The sequence below is a fragment of the Echinops telfairi genome, unplaced genomic scaffold (genome assembly GCF_000313985.2).
Source record: "Echinops telfairi isolate 266 unplaced genomic scaffold, ASM31398v2 ScPeMD7_5167;HRSCAF=5991, whole genome shotgun sequence".
Classification (NCBI taxonomy): domain Eukaryota; kingdom Metazoa; phylum Chordata; class Mammalia; order Afrosoricida; family Tenrecidae; genus Echinops; species Echinops telfairi.
In genome coordinates this window covers 1459264-1479706 of record NW_022109066.1, presented here as the reverse complement: position 1 = coordinate 1479706, position 20443 = coordinate 1459264, and the positions used below count along the sequence as shown (strand labels likewise).

At 44.2% G+C, this 20443-nt stretch overlaps 1 protein-coding gene across 2 annotated transcripts in view; it reads left to right on the top strand.

Moving 5' to 3' along the window:
• JHY (junctional cadherin complex regulator) overlaps positions 1-20443 on the top strand; it is a 77196-nt gene that overhangs the window by 35707 nt on the left and 21046 nt on the right. For both annotated transcript variants that reach the window (XM_030886978.2, XM_004716272.2), the window contains exon 3: positions 13302-13412. In XM_030886978.2, coding sequence (XP_030742838.1) covers positions 13302-13412 — 111 coding nt within the window. The remainder of the gene's footprint in view (positions 1-13301; positions 13413-20443) is intronic.

The following is a 20443-nucleotide window of genomic DNA, read 5'->3' as shown; positions in this document are numbered from 1 at the left end:
AACATCAACAAAAAAAGAAAAAAGAAAAGCCTGTAAATAGTTCAAGGTTGGTTTGTTGCCCTGTAGGAGTGTTTTCTAGTTGAGGCTGATGGGGTGCCTCGGTATTCCCTGGGGACTTTGTTGCTCTGCTCCCCTTGCTGTTCTGTTGCACACCCTTAGTGTTTCTCCTCCATGTGGTGGGCTCAGATTGGGCGCAATTCCCACACTGTGGGACGTGAGGGATGTCGTGTCTCATAGTAGGGCCAGCCCTGTGGTTCTCTCTGTGCTTTGGCTGCTCTAAGCAGGAATATCATCTTCAGGGCTTGGTGGGCCAGGATGTGCTCCAGTCTCTCTTCCTCTCCCATCATTTGCTCCTGTGTGCTCTGATCAGACATGTCCCTCTCCCTGAGCTGTAGCTTCAGTGCTGTCCTCTGAAATAAATTCTTCTGTGGGGAGCGGGGACTGTCCACATAGTTAGGATTGGGGCCGGCCCCTCAGACCTCTCTGTTGGTTCCCTACTTCATGCTGGTATGATGCATTCACATCTTGGAGCACCGGTTTGAAGTCTGGTCCCTCTTACCCTGTGGACATATAAACGATCCCCTCCCCTTGGGTGGGTTAGTGCCCTGTTCCCCCACTACCCATGTCTTTTCTTTCCTCCTCCCCCTCCTTTTTAGTTGGCTGCTATATTTATCCCTGGCTTCCATACTACCTGGCCCTCACCCCAGGAATGCTGTATACGGTAGCTTTTTCCCTATACCCCTTTCAGCAAATGACCGAATAACCCATCTTGCACATCTAATAAACACACAGAGAGAAACACTCACACTCACTATCCTCAAATCAATTCATAGTGACTCGATGACCCTTTAGTTTCTGAAAGTGTAATTTTTTTACAGAAGCAAGTAGCTTCCTCTTTCTCTGGGGTGTACCTGGTGGGTTCAAACTGGTGACTATGCAGTTAGCAACCCAACTCATAACCTACTACTCTACCACAAATCCTCATCAATTATACGGGATCGATTTAGTCACCCATTAAGTAATGTTGGCTCTATAACTAACCCTAGTGGTGCAAGATGTTAGTGCACTCCACTGGGAACCATAGGCTGGAATTCAAATGCACTCCCAGGTGATTTGGGAAGAGAGACCTGATGCTAGGCTTTGGAAAAAACGGCCATTGAGAATCCTCTGAAGCACAGTTTTACTCTGACGCACACGTCTCCAGAAGCTAGAACCAACTCAGAGACAACTGGAACTGCCCAAGATTGGTCTCAGAATAGCATGTTGCTCTTTCTCCCACGTTGTTGTTAGACTGCAACTCACAATGGCCCTGTGAAATCTCATAGAACGATCGCTGCCTGGTCTTGTACAAGCCTCACAATTGTTGGTGTGTGAGCCCACTGGGGAAGCCACTGCATCTGTCTGTCTCCAGGGGTGGCGGGGGGGTACTTGCTTTTCAATGCCCTGCTACTTTTCCAAGCATGGTGTCCTTTGCCAGGGACTGGTCTCTCCTGATAGCAAGGCCACAGTGAAACTGAGTCTCACCATCCTCACTCCTAAAGAACATTCTTTCTGGCTGTACTTCTTCCAAGACAGATTGGTTTGTTGTTTAGGCAGTCCATGGTTTCAGTGAACCTTTTCATGGTCTGTAAAATTAAGGTTTTGTTCATTTACATTATAATATTTTCAAAATTATATTTAGTCAGACACATGCCACTCTTTCATAGAATTCTCCCAGTTTGATGGTGCTATTGAGTCACGCCTCATGTTACACTTGTAAAAATTACACTTCTACTAAGCAGATACTCAGTATGGATCCCTGATCAATAGTTGTTTTTCCCCCAGTGCAGTAACCACAACAAGAGCACTTAGTTATAATAGTGCCACTTAATTTGAACTTTATGGTCTTTTCAATACTAGAGGTTTCTTAAAGCAGCTTTCTTGTATGCACTCTTGGGCATTTAGTTGTTTAACCAGCAATTTATATGATACATAGAGTGATGCTTCATTAATTGGACATTACTGAGGAGCAATCCATGACAAGAAAACTGTATGTGTGACTAAAGAATGCCCCTGTGAAAACCAGAAATTTCACATCGCTTATCATGTTTAAGGATGGCTTTTAAAAAGAAACCTACTGAAATAAATAAATTAGTAAAATAAAAATATACCCACCGTACCAAGCAGTTCTGTGCTATCTTACATAGAGCATATTGACCACGTGCTCTGTAATGGAGTCAGGGACTTTGGAGACTCTTTGTCGAATGACCCAGGTTGCTTTGAGTTGTATCTGATCTGAAGGAGCCTCCAGCCTCGTGGGAAGCAGACATGTAAGCAGACAGTCCCAGGGATAACTGCCATGTAGAGATAGAAGCTGCTGCCATCGCGTAGATTCTGACTCATAGTCAACCTATAGAACAAAGAAGAATGACCCATTGGGTTTCCGAAGTTGTCATCTTTACAAAGCAAATTGATACATCTTTCTCCTATGGGGTGGCTGGTGACTTTGAACCACAGACCTGGTATTTAGTAGTGGAGTGCTTAACCAGTGTGCCACCAGGGCTTCTTGTACTAGAGACTGTGAAGGACCTAAAAGCATCCAGAAGAAAAGGCCCCTAAGTCTGTCTAGGAGTCAGAAGAGACTTGCCTAAAAGGGTCATGTCAGTAATCATTGACGGATTCTTTAAAACGAAGTGGACGTTATCTGGTGGAAGTGGACAGCGAAAGTATGCGGGCAAAGGGAGCCTGTGCAATGAATGGTACGGAGGAGAGAATAGCCCACAGCGGAGAAGTGGACCAATTCATGAAATAAGTCGGCCAAGGCAGATTTTGTTTAATGATTACTACATGTTTTAAATACTTGGTTTTCACAGAAAAGGGCATCGTAGAAGATGACATAATTGAAAGACCGTAGCCAGTGTCATTGAATTGTATGTTTAATTCACCATTGTCAGGTAGAAGTTGTTAAGTCATAGGTTTTGTTGTATATATTTTCATACACACAGTAATAATGAAATATTTTCTTCTCACTCAAAATATACATACTCAAAAAAAAAACACCCCTCAACCTTAGTGCCATCGAGTCAGTTCTGACTTATAGCGCCCCTGTAGGACAGTATAGAACTACCCCTGTGGGTTTGTGAGACTATAACTCTTTATGGGAGTAGAAAGCAGCTACTAGTGATTTAGAACTTCTGGCCTTATGGGTATTAGCCCAAAGTGTAACCCTCTAACTCACCAGTGTTATACTGAGGGGTCAAAGCCTATTGGTATAGATTTTATGTATTGGTGTTTGACATTGTTTTTCTCACATCAACTCATGCTTTGATTTCTAGTTTTAGTATGCTGAAAGCAAGATGAGAACTTAATAACCCTATAGAAACAATCCACAGATATAATCTAGATTTTTATTAATGTTTTCCCTAATCCTGCACAGTCCTTTCTCCCATATGCTATTTTGCCATTTGCTTTTATCGGACAAATCTCAATCATTTAACCTAGTTTCCATTAATTTAACACCTTTCTTTCTATGCTCACTTGTATTTCTACAGACTATTTCTACATTCATCTTCAAATGAATGTATTCTCTCTATCAACAGTTGCAATAGGGATGAAAAGATTTGGGAGCAAACATAAGAGGCCCTCTGTAAACATACAACTCAACCAACGTTAAATAAATTAGCCTTTCGAACCATTTCTTCCCTTTGAATCATGCCTGACAAAGTGAAACCAAAAGGGTTGCAGATTTGTCAAACGTGGGTGCACCAGAACAGGAGAACGTGCAGGTCGGTGCCCTGCTAGAACCCTAATTTCCCTCTGAGAAAACAAGGACAATGTGTGCATTGCATAGACAGCAAGTCTCTTAGGTGCACAGTTGGAAACAACAGTGCCCCATTCACAGATGATGCTGACCACAGCGCTGTGAATGTGTGCCAGTCTCCACATTCCTGACAGTAGTCCATTCTCCTGAGTCAAGCTCCAGGAAGGGCACTCTGCTTTCTGTAGGTCTCCCAGTCCAGGGCATTTACCGCGGTAAACTTCCCCATTCTGGTGTCCAGGGATCCTGGCAACCTCATGCGCATCAGAATGAAATGCCTCGTCCTCTGCCATCACTATGACTTGGTGGGATCCAACTGGCGTGACCTGTAGGATTTTCATTGGCTGCTTTTCAGAAGTATAGAGACGGGCTTTCTTCCTAGTCCATCATAGTCTGGAGGCTCGGCTGAAACCGATTCAGCATCATAGCAGCATAGAGCCTTCTGGTGACAAGGCAGGTGGTGGCTGCGCATGACGTACACTGACGTGGAATTAGACCTGGTTCTCCTGTGTGGAAGCTTTGAACATGGTGACTAAACCAACATTGCCTCATTAACCAAAACACAGCCATTTACTGCTACTGAATTTATAGGATTTCTAATACTTAATCTTTATGGGAGCAGCTAGCCTCATCTTTGCTCCATGAAGCAGCTAGTGGGATTGAACCACCTATCTTATGATCAATGACCTGAGCCACAAGGGCTCTTTAAAGGGCCTTCTAAACCTTCCTTTCAAATAAGAGGAGTGGGAAAGGCATTGATGGGGTTTTTGAGTAAGGAACTGAATTTTTAAAAATAATATATCCAGAGATTTGTTGTCCTCAAATTCTTAGCACATGCATACATGCTAAATACAAGGGGGCTTCCCAAGTTCAAGGGAAAATGGAATGAAAAGATCATAGAATTTTTCCAGGATTTTTTAAGCCCCTTTGTACATTATGAGGTATCTTTTAAGAATGAAAAAAGCAGCCTGAAGCAGAGCCAAGCCATATCATGTTGTTTTCTCTCTAACTCTTGGACTAATTTATGTAAACCCCCCCGCTCAGTGAAGCAACTGAGCTCAGGATCGCTGCTGAAGAGCGGCAGGAGTTGCTTGTATTGTGGCGTCTCTGCCGCTTTTGTTGGCCCTGTAGAAGCACAGCGGCCCAGTGCTGCCGGCAGCTGGCCCAAACCAGCACATGGCAAAAGGTATCAGAGCTCGGACTCCGAGAGCGATGCATCAGCTCACTCATTAGCCAAGTCAGCAAAGAAACGCTCCCCGACGCCAGTGATGATCCTCAGAGAAGGAAGCTTAAACAAGTGTCGGAGTGATGGTGAGCAGAAACTACCTTACAGAGTCCCTCTGGAGCCTGTTTCTGATCTAAGGGCTAAGTGGAAGTTTTCAAGGTCATCAGAGAATGAGACTAACCAAGAAACGTTAGTGTTTATATCGCCACCCCTAGATACAAAGTCTGTAATAAAGAACAGAATGTTAATGAAAAGAGAGGCAAAAGCTTCATGACGGCTGCATTTATGCTAGGATACCATTTACATGTGTTTCACCGGGTAGGTCTATGTACGAGACACTAGCTCACATGGTGAAATATCAACTTTTTTGTCTGGTGCTGGCTGATTCTCTAAGAAATGGATGAGTTCCTTTGAGAGAAAAGTAGCAGCCCCATCTCGCTCAGCTGTACTCAAGCTGAGTTGCTTTCCTACCTGCAACCCTTACTTCAAAGCAAGGGACATAATGTACCATTTTTTAATGGCTCTAGACCCAGGCACTCAGACTCTCTGCTCTGCGCCTTCCCTCAGTGTAAACACCTAATCAAGATTGCCTGCGCTTCAACAATAGCAGCCAAATGCAATTGGAGAACCACAAGCCTTTGAAGTCCTCCTTGCAAAGGCCGGTTTTCTAGTCTGGCATAATGACATGCCATGATTGCTGTCTTTGTTGTCTCTTTTCAGGAGAGAAGCAATTATAGGCCCCAATTTAACAGAATAGACATTACACAGCTTATGATGCTCAAAATGCAATTTCATTTGATCATTTTCTCAATTTGATTGGTATTAATAGAATGGTTCACATACACACACACACACAGAGAGCTGCCAGAGGTTGTGTCCCATTCCACTTTCAAAGAGATAATGTTGAAGTATGCTCTGCTTGCTCAGAGACTCTCGCTGGGGCAATTCAGCCACTGAATTCCACCCAAACAAGCAGCTTGTGGATGGAAATGTTACATGTCCTACTTTCCTGGGCAAGGCAGCATTGTTATTGTTGTTGGCTGCTGCCCAGTTGGCCCCCAACTCATGGCAACTCCCAGTGTTAGAGAGTAGAATTGTGCTCCATGGAGTGTCCGTGACTGTAACCTTTATGGAGGCAGATCAGCAGGCCTGTCTATTATAATACTGCTGGGCAATTCAAACTGCCAGCCTTCTGGTTAGTCCACTGCCAACCATGTATGACACTCGGGTATCTAAAAGAAGCATAGAAGAGTGTCTTTTTAATTTATACCAAAAAAACAAACCTACTGCCATCAAGTCAATTCCAACTCATAATAGCCCTGTAGGACAGAGTACGACTACTCTTGGGATTTTTCTGTGGGCGCAGACGATCTTATCTTTCTGCTGTGGAGCAGCTGGTAGTACTGACAGCCCAATGCTGAGAGTCCAACAAATAATATCGCCAGTGAAAAGGTGAATGAACTAAACCAAGTCCCTTTACTTCACTCAGCGTTTACAAAAGGCAGAGACGAAACATCCCAGTGGCTGGCTCAGAAAGAGCTCCACTTTTCTTTCTCCCAGACTCCCAATTCTTCCGAGTCCTCTCCCCTTCCAGGACTGTAAAAGGATGATTTCCTCACCTGTGCAGGCAGTCTCTGTAGCTTTGTGCTCTTTGGACTGTGCATTTCTCCTTCACGACAGGCTGAGCTGTTTCTTTTCAACATCGCGGTAATAGAGATTGAAACCTTGGTTGCTTGGGAGAAAGACGGGACGTTCCACTTCCGTAAACAGCTCCAGTCTTGGACGCTGACCAGGACAGGTCTCCCCTGTCCGACAGGGTCTCTACGCAGCAGCATTGACTTGATGGCCGTGAGTAAGTGCTTCTCGAGCCAGACCTGTGTACGGGACCGGAAGATAGAACAGAAGCTGGAGCCACAGCATTTATTGTTCAACTGCAAGTCCTTTTTTTATTTTAATCACTTTATTGGGGGCTCGTACAATGCTTATCACAATCCATACATCCATCCATTGTGTCAAGCACATTTGTACATTTGTTGTCATCATCATTCTCAAAACATTTGCTTTCTACTTGGGCCCTTGGTATCAGCTCTTCGTTTTTCCCCTCCTTCCCCTCTTCCCTCCCTCATGAGCCCTTGATAATTCATAAATTATTATTATTTTGTCATGTCTTACACTGTCCGATGTCTCCCTTCACCCACTTTTCTGTTGTCCATCCCCCAGGGAGAGGGTTATATGTAGATCCTTGTGATCAGTTTCCCCTTTCTACCTTCCCTTCCCCTTAATGATATCACTACTCTCATTACTGGCCCAGAGGGGCTTATCTGTCTTGGATTCCCTGTGTCTCCAGTTCCTATCTCTACCAGTGTTCATCCTCTGGTCTAGCCGGATTTGTGAGGTAGAATTGGGATCATGATAGTAATGGAGGAGCGGGGAGGAAGCATTTAAGAACTACAGGAAAGTTGTATGTTTCATCATTGCTACACTACACCCTGTGACCCTTCTGTAAGGGGATGTCCAGTTGCCCACAGATAGGCTTTGGGTCCCCACTCCACACTTCCCCTTCATTCACATCGACATGATTTTTTGTTTTGGGTCTTTTATGCCTGATATCTGATCCCTTCGACTCCTCATGATCACATAGGCTGGTGTGCTTCTTCCATGTGGGCTTTGTTGCTTCTCAACTAGATGGCCACTTGTTTACCTTCAAGCCTTTAAGACCCCATACGCTATATGTTTTGATAGCCGGGGCACAGTCAGCTTTCTTCCCCACATTTGCTTATGCACCCATTTGTCTTCAGCGATCGTGTTGGGTCAACTACAAGTTCAATGGTTTTATGGAACTGTGAAGTTTTCCATTTGCAAACTAGAAAGAGCATGATGCAGAAGCTGTTGATTTCCTTTCCTTTGCAATCAGAAAACTCCCACAATGAAATCAGACATTTTCTTCCATGTATCCCACCAAAAAACCAAACTCACTGTCTTGGAGTTAGTTCCAACTCACACTGACCCTAGAGGACGGGACAAAACGGGCCCCACGAGGTCCCAAGGGTGTCACTGTTCACAGGAGTAGAAAGCATCATCTTCCTCCCTCAGAACAACTGGTAGTTTTAAACTGCGGACCTTGTGCTCAGCAGCCTGACACATAACCACCACTCCTCTTGGGCTCCTCCTTCTTTGTGGAAGTGGTGAAAATGCAAACTCGGTGGGTCTCACCCCAGAATGTGTTTTCTGCTCCTTCTTTCCCATTTTCAAATCAACGTATTTAAACTTCCACATTACCCATTTGACATATTTCTACTTATGATCACAGTAACCATGCTGTGAGAGATAAGGTTACACACAGAACCAAAAAACCAAACAACCCACAAACTGCCCTTCTACGCCAATGGAGTTGTAAGAGATAAGGTCAAATCCTTGTCAGACATGAGTATTTACTTATGATTTCATGGCTATTTTGCTCGTTCAGTATTGAATGTTCGTCAACATCAGTACACAGTAAAAGTACTCAGCAGAAAGAATTTGAACACAAACATGGCAGATTCCAAATCCCATATTCTTCCCACTGTTACAACGGGCTGCTTCTCATACTACACAGCCACCAAAGGGTCTATCACAAAGCAGGGAACAATTCCTAAATCTAAACTTAACAGTTAAGTATGTCAGTTTGGACATGATAAACAGGTGATAAACCAGAGGAGCTGGTTCTGAGTAACATGTCGGAGGAAGAACTTCAAAGAAACTTGAGATGGTTCCTTTAAATAAGAAAGGCTTGGGAGAGATGTCTTCTTCAGCGTCTACTAGTGTAGCACTGTTGCCTGCAAGATGAATTGACTTCCTTCATGTTATTCCAAAGGGCTAGAGGTTGCAGGAAGTTTTCTTTCACTCATATAAGAAAAAGTTTCCTAACATTTAGGTTACTCAATGATGGGCTATGTTGTCATGAAACAGATGTGAAAGACCTAGTGTTGTATATTTCCTGGGATGACTGAAAGGCCCAGGTGTCCCATATGCTCCCACTCACTCATTATCATGGGGTCAACTCCAATCCACAGTGGCCCCACAGGACAAAGGAGAAATGTCCCTGTTGGTTTCCAAGGCTGCCAATCTTTTTGTTTGTTTGTTTGTTTTATTAGGGGCTCATACAACTCTTATCACAATCCATACACACATCAATTGTGTAAAGCACATTTGTACATTCATTACCCTCATTGTTCTCAAAACATTTGGTCTCCACTTAAGCCCCCGACATCAGGTCCTCTTTTTTTCCCCTCCCTCCACGCTCCCCCTTCCCTCATGAACCCTTGATAATTTATAAATTATTATTGTGTCATATCTTGTCCTGTCCGACGTCTCCCTTCACCCACTTTTCTGTTGTCCATACCCCAGGGAGGAGGTCACATGTAGATCCTTGTAATCGGTTCCCCCTTTCCAACCCACTCTCCCTCTACCCTCCCAGTACCGCCACTCACACCACTGGTCCTGAAGGGATCATCCACCCTGGATTCCCTGTGTTTCCAGTTCCTATCTGTACCAGTGTACATCCTCTGGTCTAGCCAGGCTTGCAAGGTAGAATTCAGATCATGATAGTGGGGGGCAGAGGAAGCATTTAGGAACTAGAGGAAAGTTGTCTTTTTCATCATTGCTACATCGCACCCTGACTGGCTCGTCTCCTCCCCTAGACCCCTCTGCAAGGGGATCTCCAGTGGCCTATAAATGGGCGTTGGGTCTCCACTCCGCACTCCCCGCCTCATTGACTATGGTAAGATTTTTTGTTCTGATGATGCCTGATAACTGATCCCTTTGGCAACTTGTGATCACACATTCTGGTGTGCTTCTTCTATGTGGGCTTTGTTGCTTCTGAGCTAGATGGCCACTTGTTTATCTTCAAGCCTTTAAGACCCCAGACACTATATCTTTTGATAGCCGGTCACCATCAGCTTTCTTCACCACATTTGCTTATTCACCCGCTTTGTCTTCAGCAGTTGTGTCAGGAAGGTGAGCATGACAGAATAAGGCTGTCAATCTTAACAGGAGTAGAAAGCCTCATATCTCTCCCAAGGAGAAGCTGGTGGTTTCAGACTGCTGACTTTGTGGTTAGCACACCAATGTGTAAACTACAAAGCCACCAGGGCTCCTACATGTCACATGGAAAAGGAATATTTGCCAGCCCTATCTTTTTCTCCCCCTCAACCCATAGAAGATCTTTAAACACAGTCTAAGACTAACAAACAGGTAACGTCCACCAGGAGCGGTGTCATATCTTTAAGCAGAGGTCAGATGAACATCTACCAGAGATGGTCTAGAAGTCCTCAGGTTGACTAGACTGCATCCTGGATCTCGTCCAAAGTTAGAATTTGATAACTTTAAGTTTGCTTTTTCTGAAGTGCAGCCTGATGTCTAGAATTCCACATATCACAGAAATTATCTAATTTCTTGATTTAAAGTAGGAGCTGATTGAGGCACTGGAGTGCTTTTGAATAATTTAGGGACCTAAACTACATGTAAAGATTGTTGTTGTGGATTAGGCATGAGGCTGCTAGCCTCAAGGTTCAAACCCAATGGTTCAAACCCACCTGCTACTCCAAAGGAGAAATATGAGGCTGTATGCACCCTTAAAGAAATACAGTCTTTGATAGCCTAGGGAGCCATTCTAGTCTGTCCTATCATAGGGTCACTATGAGGAAGAAGCACCACTTGTCTGTCAGCTTGTTCTATTGTGGTGGCTTGTATATTGATGTCTTGGCTAGAAGCTATGTCACCGGTATTTCAAATGCCAACAGGGTCACTCAAAGTGAACAAGTTTCAGTGGAGCTTCCAGACCGGGAACAGAAAGCGGGGAAGGATTTGGCTCCCCATTTCAGAGGAAGTAGTTGCTGAAAACTTGACGCATACCTTGAAATCATCATCAGATACTAAAGGTCTAATAAATAGAAGCAGAACATTGTTGGAGATAGTGCTGGAGATGGGTTCCTCAGGCCCGGGGTGGGGGCGGGGGTGGGGGGTATGCAGAGCACTGAAAATGTAACTGAGGAAAAGCTGCTTTCTCAGAGTGGAGTGGACCGCAGTGACATGAAGGAAGTAGCGTCTATTGGAGTGGAGTCTACAGGATCTTCATTTACCAGCGAACATGACTCAAAGTAAGAAGAAACAACTGCACAAAATCTGCTCATGATCAGAACACAGAATTGCAAAGTAAGAATCTAGGAAAATTGAAGTCATCACAAATGAAATGGAATGCATAAAGATTGGTATCTGTGAGCTGAAATGGACTAGTATTGTCCATTGAATCAGAAAATCACATGATTTACTATGCCAGGTATAACACAATCAAGAGGAATGGTGTATTCATTGTCAAAAAGAATATTACAAAATCAATCTTGAAGTACAGTGCTATCTGTGATAGGATTATATCTATCTCCCTTCAAGGAAATCCAAATCGGTACAACTATAATTCAAATGTGTGCACCAACCAGAAAAACCAGTGATGAAGTAATTGAAGAATTCTGCCATGGACTTCATTCTTAAATTGATCAAACATTCAATCAAGGTACATTGATAACTATTGGTGATTGGAACGCAAAAGTTGGAAATAAAGCAGGAGAAATACTAGTTGGAAAATATGGACTTGGTGATAGAAACTAAGCTGAAGATCAAATGAGAGGAGTTTGCAAAACCAATGACTTGTGAATAATGAATATCGCTTTCAACAACACAGAAATCAATTGACTACATCCGTGGGAAGAGCCAATGAGAAGCTGAATATCAGCCGCTAAAACCATGCCTGCGACTGACTGTGGAACAGACCGTCAATTGGTCATATGTAAGTTCAGGTTAAAGCTAAAGAAAATTAAAACAAGTCCACAAGAATCAACATATATGACCTTAAGTCTATCCCATTTCAATTTTGAGAACATCTCAAAAGAATGGATTTGCTGCATTGAACACTAATGACAGAAGGGTTGAGGAACTATGGGAGGATATCAAGACCATCATTCATGAAGAAAGCAAAAGGCATTAAAAAGACAGGAAAGAAAGAAAAAATCCAAGTGGATGTCAGAAGAGTCTCTCAAAATGATGATGTCAAAGAGCTGAATGGAAATTTTAAAGGGCAGTTCCAGAAGACAATTATTATAATGAAATGTGCAAAGACCTAGAGTTAGAAGTCCAAAAAGAAGAGCATGCTCAGTGTGGCTTAAACTGAAAGAACTTAAGAAAAAATTCAAGCCACGAGCTGCAGTACTGAAAGATTCTATGGGCAAAATATTGAATGATGCAAGAAGCATCAAAAGAAAATGGAAATAATACAGAATCACTACAGCAAAAGGAACTAGTCAACGTGCTACCATTTCAGGAGGTAGCATATGAGCAAGAACCAAAGGTACTGAAGGAAACCAAAAACACGGCTCCAGGAATTGATGGAATACCAATCAAGATGTTTCAACAAGCTGATGAAGCACTGGACGCACTCACTCGTCTGTCTATACCAGGAAATTTGGAAGACAGCTACTTGGCCAACTGACTGGAAGAGGTCCATATTTGTCCCCATTCCAAAGAAAATGCTCAAATTATAGAACAGTATGATTTATCTCAGAGCCACTGAGCTACACAGTTCAAATGTACTGAATATCAAAACAACAAATTCAGCAATCGAGCATAAGAATATTGCTTCCAAGTGAGTCTGTTTAGCAACAGTGTTCACTGTCAAGCTCTACTTCCCAGTTGTTGATCCTGGGTAAGTAACGTAACCCCTCTATGCCTCCATTTTCTCATCTGCAAAAAATAAAGATGGGTGGGATAATGATAGTACCTACCTCGTCAAGTTGTTGTAAAGACTAGCCGGCATCTTGATTGCTAAGTGCCTATGATAGCTACTGGAACATCATAAGCATCCTGTATGTTACATACTGTCATTGTTGTTGTCGTCATACCGGAGTGTAATGTGATTTCAGCATGTTTCGATTGGCATGCGCAGATGACATTCTCAGCAACCAGCTCAGATAACTACTCTGAGATTGGCTCTCCTGAGTATTTAAAGTAAGTAGTTGTTTAACCTTAAAGCTCCAATTCTCTCACATCACACCTGGAAGTGAAACATTTTTTATTCCCATTTGCTTTGGGAACAGCCCAAGTCCCTCAGGACCAGAGAGGTGAATCCTTGAAATTAACTGAAAATAAAACCTAACCCTGCAGGATTTCTTTCTAAAGTAAACAGACTTGAACGCTGTGGCTCTTACAACGAATGTGAATGCAGCTAACACACTATTTGTTTTACCCTCTTAGATCTACCCGCTCAGAGTAACTGGCATGACGCCTACTCAGAATGCCAGAGTGAGTGAAAATGCCGCCATCGATCCTGAAGACAAATGGCACCAGAGAGCCCAACAGCTAAAGGTTAGTTGCTAGCTTGAAGTTTAAGTGTGTTTCAGAGGGGAGGGTGCTGCTGTCGATAAGTAATATGGCCTGACTTCCTACACTTACAGGTATTAATGTTTGCTTGAGAATAGTTACCCACCTTCCTCTGGGTTTGTACCCAGAGGTTTGTACCCTACTGGGTTTCTGCCCAGTAGGGCCATTGCTTGTTCAGAAAGTTAAGCCCATTCATTTTCCCAAAGGTTCTATTTCCTAAAGGAAAACCATCGTATCACTCTTTAAACATACAAATGTAAAACCACTCAGAGAAGGACGCCTCGGGGAAAATCACCGTTCCAAAATAATGCCCAATGCCTAAGTCTGTGCTGCTTCTGAATGTTTCTGTTTAGATTCGGCAACTACCCAGGGTCCCTAGGTGATGGCAAACACTCTCCTAGAAAATAGGGAGGAATCCCTAGAGCCTCACAGAACCCTCAGTTTCAGAAGGTAAAGCCCTTCTGGTAGTTTAGCAGCGGAACATCATCTTTAGCCATGGGCTCACTCAGATGAAACCCTAATGCAGTTTACAGGGAGTGTGTGAACTGTCCCCATCAGTGGCTTGTGGAGGAGAAATGGAAAGAGCATTAGCTGATGTCTCCTGGGGGCTGTATGGAGCAATCACTCTTCAAGGAGGTTTCCCCTCTGCTCTAGAAGGGGTGAGCCAGCCCCTAGAGTCTGTTGGCCCTATCAGTTAAACCATGTCACTGATAAAAGTAACAGAATGTTTTAAAGTTCATTCAGGCTTCCGAGAAACAGGCTGAACCATTTCTTTTTCTCCTCAATGACCTCCAAGTACCATTTAGAATGGCATATAAAAGTCCCTTAATAACAGCATTTTGTTCATCCAGAGCTTCCAGAACGTTGATGCCAGGGAAGTTACACTCAGTTGAGCCTCTGGGAACTGAAATATCTCTTGGCAATGGATCCTTGAAGATGGGCTCTACTGCCAGCCCAGAGAGGTGGAAAGAAACCACCCTTGTTATATATGTTGTGTAATGGTCTGGGTCAATAGATGTAGGCTTCTGGGCCTTGACCTGCCATTTACTTGATGCAAGATGTTGGGCAAGTCTCAATTTCCCCAGGCCTTAAGGCCTTCTTTATGAAATGCAGTCTTGGCCTAAAAACTTGAAGGTCCATCCCAGCTCCAGACTGCTGTGACCCTATGACCCTTTATTTCCAGTCCTTTTAGTTACTAGAGAAAGCACATTGCAAATAGGTAAGATAATCACAGCCTGTAGGAAACCACAGACTCCTCAGTCAGTAAAACTATTAAGGTAAAGTCATGTGCTGATTCATGGCCACAGCCCGAGTTGGCGACAGTAGAGGTGATGAAACAGATTCATGGAAGGACATCAGAAGAAAGTCAAGCGAATACTTTTCTTCTCTGTGTACACTGGAATTCATCTGTTGATAGCCTATTGCCAAATGACTGCAGCGAGGAACAAAATATCTAATAATTACTAGACCTGAATGGACAGCAACATAGATTGGCCTAAGGGATTTATTAAGTGCCCAGTGTATCCTTGACATTGGCTCACACTCACCAGGCTACTCTTCTTTCTCCTCTTCAATAACCCAAATTCATTGCATTCCTTCTGGTCTCCCTTCTGGTCTCTTGTGAAAAATGTCCCACCTCGCCTGCCCCTGCACTCTGCCCCTTTGATGCCTGTCCTCTGGACCACTCACACAGGCCTCATCAGACTGCCGTTTGGCATTAGCTGCTGATGGTGTGTCTCTTTTGTACCAACTACCCGCTAAGTTCTTGAGGATTAGAAATATTTTTCTCTATATCTCATAGCACAATGCTTTGCACAAAACTGACACTCAACAAGTCCTTACTGGTTGATTGCATAACATTTAAAGGTAATTTAATACACTTCCTAGTGAAAATGTGGCTCATTTAAAAAAATTTTCTGAAAAGATTAATTATCTGTCCTTCAGTAAACCTAGTCAATTCTAATGCTTGTAATAAGAAATATCTTCATGTAAAATCAAAATAATTCATACAGCAAATATTTACTGGGGAAATATTGGAGCCCTCACTATATTCTAGGTACTGGGGATTAGGTGCCTGACTTGAAAAGACATGATCAAAATAATAATAAGTCTTAAGAAAAGGTAAACAAACAAACATGGTCCCTACCCTCCTGAGCACAAAACAGTCATGTCACCAGGTTACAGTCATATCACGAGGAATATATTTGAGAGTAGGTAAAAAATTCAGTGAGACTAAAAAAGCACCTAATTCTGCCATACGAAGAAAACATCTCCAGAAGCGATAGCATTTGAACTGACCCAAGAAGAATGAATCAAAATGTGTCACACAGGCGAATAAGGAAGAGGGACTGATAGCATGAGAGAATACAATGTGGCCTGTGTATTGCATAGTTAAGTGACTAAAGAAAGTAGGAGGGTGGGAGGTATGGCAGGATGGGGCTGGGTAGTCTAGGTACATCGGTCAGTCAAAAGAATTTGGTTTTCTCCTGTGTACAATAGGAAGCCATGGCAATTGTTGAGCAGATTTGCCCAACATAATCGGGATTGCATATTACAAAAGTAACTCTGACCAGAGTCTAAGAATAAGTTGGAAAGAAGTAAGACTGACGTCATGACTAAGAACATAGGCCAACTTGACAAGGCCAGGATTCTCAGTGGGTTGACGGATAGTATGTAGTCAGCCTCCATTTTGTGACCTGGAGTGAAGAGTCAGTCAGTTGACGGCGTGCTTACCTGGGCCGTAGACTGCATACAATATAAAGAGAACGATTCTGGCAAAGCGCACGCCACCCCGACCCGCCTCGGTCTTGCATCTGATTGCTCCTCTAGTTCTTAAGTCATGAGTCAGCCACCTACCATCTGGTGTGGCAGGTTTGGGCTTCATCTGCTTCTGCAACCATGTGGGCTAAAAGCTTCCAGCCTGACGTCCAGCTCATGGACTTGACACTTGTCGGTCTTTCTTGAAATGAATCTCTCTGGATACATGAGGGAACTTCACATTTGTGTGGGAAAAGCCCATTGTCTTTTAATTCCATGTCTCCACAAACTCTGGAGCCCGGTCCTCTAGACCCTTCACAGGCAGGCTGCTCTATGGGGCCCAGCTGAAGGTGCCTGGGAATGAAGCCCGACCAGGACGGAGCTTTGCCGTGGTTTCTGCAAAACAAGAGAATAAGAAAGAAGCAGCACTTAGTCTGTTTTTGTCATAGATCCTCCAGACTTTTGGTTCATTTTTCATTGTGGTGGATACATCTTCTTCCACCAACTTAACACAGGGTCGCCATGTGTTAGCATTGACTTGGCAGCGATGGGTTTGGTTGGGGAATTTGTTAACTTCACTGGAGCAGATCAGCAGGTCTTTTCATCTCCGGAGCAGCTGTGGGTTCAAATTGCTGACCTTGTTTGCAGCTGAGCATTTGATCATGATGTCACCAGGGCTCCTGTAGGACAGGACTCAATCTCCCATACTCCCTTCTTAGGAATGGCTATGAAGAAGAGGAAAATGAGAAAGAATGGCTGGTTTCTAAATGTTTGATTAGTAATTCCAGTGCCACTGATGGGTGGGTAACTAGAGCATTCTTGGTGCTGGGACTGAAAGCGAAGTGGGCATGAGAATGAGTGGGCCCCATATTGACTCTGGAGGTAGCAGTGGGAAGGAAGTTTGGACACAGGAGTTGGTGATGCATATTTGCATCTTAAGCTTTGGGTAGTGGATTACAGCCTATAGGGCTTGCCCAGATTAGAAGAAAGGGGCCGTAGAGCATGGTTGACTTTAAGGGTAGGAAGCGAGAGAGAAAGAATGAATTATGGATCAAATGTTGCAAACTGTTAAAAATCGGCGAATCTGTGCACAGGCATTTGGAAGTTCTCTGTACTGCTCTTGCAATCTTTCTGGAAGTTAGAAATCATTTCAAAATAAAAGGGGGAAAGTGAAAAAGGGCCCATAAGATTTGGCATCTAAGAGGTCATTGGTAGCCTGAGAGGAGCATTTTTCTCCAGTGATGAGGACAAAGAGAGGGTGTGAAGGTCAAAGTGAAGCTGGGGGATGGAGACCAGAGCAGCCCACCCTCACCAAAGAATGAGATCAAATGATTCTTTCCTCCAGCTTTTTGTACAAAACACATTTGAAGGGGACAATCTTAAATGCATTTGCATCTGCTGAGAATGAGGAACTAGAGCTAAGGCAAGAGAAGGGAAAGGACAGGACAGGCCTGAGCAGCCGAGGGGCCAAAATGCCCGAGGCCATGGAAGCCCACGCTCTTTGACTGGAGAGCTATTGGGAGTCGGTGAGCCCCACCATCACTGTCTATGGAAGCATCTGAAATCTATAGTGCAAGCCAAGTAACCCTGTTAAATTAGCCTGGCCACGGGGCTCTCACTGTGCTGAGTCACCTTGCGTTCTCCTGGGAGTCTATGGAGGAGCCCTGGTGGTGCTGTGGGTCAGATGATGGGCTGTTCACCCCAAGGTTGTTGACACAAACTCAGCAGTCCCTCTGAGGGGAGCAACGAAGGAAGCGCTGTGCTCCTGTAAAGATAGTCAGAGCCAACTCCATCGCTGTGGGTGTGGAGTGGGGTAGTCTTTACAGGGTTTCCACATCTGAGAACTGGATCCTTGCTGGGCAGAGGCACTGGCAGAAGACTCTTCCCAGGTCAGGAACACTGTTGATGGGGATAACAAAGTGTGGGGAAGGAAGTACGGCCTGGGGGGACCTCTCCAATTAAGGAAATCTTCAAACGATGAACCCGATATTTTCTTTCTTGGCTCTAAAGTCATTCTTGATTCTCCCGGCAAGTAAAGCACACGATAGTCTGTATGGAGGACCTGTCAAAATGCATGTCCACGGCCTTTTCATCACAACCTGAGGAACCCTCCTGCCTTTCCAACGAGCTGTTCATCCGGGTTTGCCTCAGCACTGCCACCCGATCTGGGCTTCCTGGGCTTCCTTTCTTCGTCTGAACACAGCGTCTTTCCCTACTGGAAATCAGTGTCAGTTCATAGTTGTGTTCTAAGTTTTCTTAATATTACCATCTAGAATCTGTAACCCACTCTTCAAGCCCATGTGCTTATTGTTAGTACACACAGCAGAAACGTCTCCACATCAGAAGCCGATCTGGGAGGCCGGGGACATCTCTCAGGACTCCAGGGGTGAGTCAGGGTAACTCAGAGCAAGAGGGGTGCCTGGTTCCCAGCAGAAGAAATGTTTGGTGCTGATCAGAGCATGCCTGCTCCTCCCTGCTTATGCCGCCTGAGCAGAAAAGCTTTGAAAGAAGCAGCCAAGCACTACCTCTCACAGGTGGGGGCAGCCTTGCCTTGGAGTACACAGTAGGAGTGAGCAGTCATAACTGAGAATAGCTCTTCCTAAGAAATTAACATCCCAGCATTGGGCATCAGGATTCTCCAGTGCTGGAGATCCAGCCAGGGACCCCTGCGCTGTGTGTGCCCTGAAGACCGTCTGCCACTAAGCAGTTACTCCAAGTGCATGTAGCATATCCTGATGACAAGCATTGGTACAAAAGAAGCCCAGTGGGAACAGGATGAAACGGAGGATTTCAGCGCTGATGGAGATTAAATAGCCTGAGAACGGCTTTGTGTATTAACTTCAGGGAACTCGGGCCTTGCCACCTAAAGAGCGACACCTGATGCCTTCATTGTAGGGAAATAAATCTCCAGAAAACCCCAGCGCTCAAGTAGGCTGCTGGGAAGGTGAACGAAATCCCATCATGCCCATAAATGTCTTCCTTTCTGGGGACTGAGATGCCATCTCTGGGCACTTACATGAGCATGAATAGCAGATTTAGCACTTGAGACAATTGAAGTTTCATAAAACGATGAGCTATTGGCCTTAAGACACCCTGTGAAGAGACCTATTGTGAACTGAGTTGTTATAACAACATGCTTAAAATCAAGTGGTGACCCAAGATTGAAGACCGGATACCCTAGAAAGTAAGTGTCTGATAGTGGCTCTCTTTTATATTTTGGTGGGAACAAGGAAAAGTACAGCCAGGGCAGTGCTGCCAATGCCCCAATGGAAAAGCAGAGGTCAACATCGAATTTGAAATTAAAAGTGTATGCAAAACTATTTCAGCAATACAGACCTTAAAGTAGATGACGGGGCCATTGGTGAAACATGTCTCCTGATAGCCTCACAACCAACAGCTTTCCCTCCGAACATGTTCCAGCTGTCTTTGACAACTTTGCAGTCACAGTTAGGGTTGGTAGAGAGCCCTAGACTCTCAGACTTTTTGATACTGCAGGGCAAGAGGATGCTGACAAATGACGGTCGCTGAGTTATCCACAAACAGAGGTATTTCTTGTCTGTTTTCAGTGGTCTCTCCATCCTCATTTGAAATTGTGAAGGAAAAGTGGGTACCTGAGATAACACACAACTGTCTGATGACTCCTCTCCTGCTTGTTGGAACCTACATGGATCTCAGAGAGGACCCCTTTACTGCTGAGAAACTTGCCAAGGACAGCCAGAAGCCTATCACCCCGGAGACTGCCGAAAAGCTGGCCCGGGACCTGAAGGCTGTCAAACATGCGGAGTGTTCTGCACTCACGTGGAAAGGCCTAAAGAATGTGGTTGCCGAAGCAATGTGAGCTGCCCTGGAGCCACCAGAACCGAAGAAGAGCCGGTGGCCATTTCTCCAGAGCCTTTCTGTACCGCCGGTGTCAGCGTCATACTAAAAAAGTGTTTACATCAAACTAAAGGTTAAAACTTAAAATTCATTTTTACAATAATGGCAGATGCCCTGCACCTACCCACATACACTTGTGTGACAAGACCCATAGATAAGGCCCCCTGCCTTCTCCCACTATTAGTTAATTTTGAGTAATTGCAATATAGTCAGAAAAGTGATCAGGACTAGTTTTTGTTTTGTCGTTTCAAGGAGAATCCTTTTTTTTTTAAGCAAGGCATGCTTATTGATGACTGTGTAACAGACTAATGTGAATATTTGGAGCTGCTCCTGGTTCTACTCTGAAGAGTAATGAGTAATCTGGGACATCTTAGTGTTTTGTG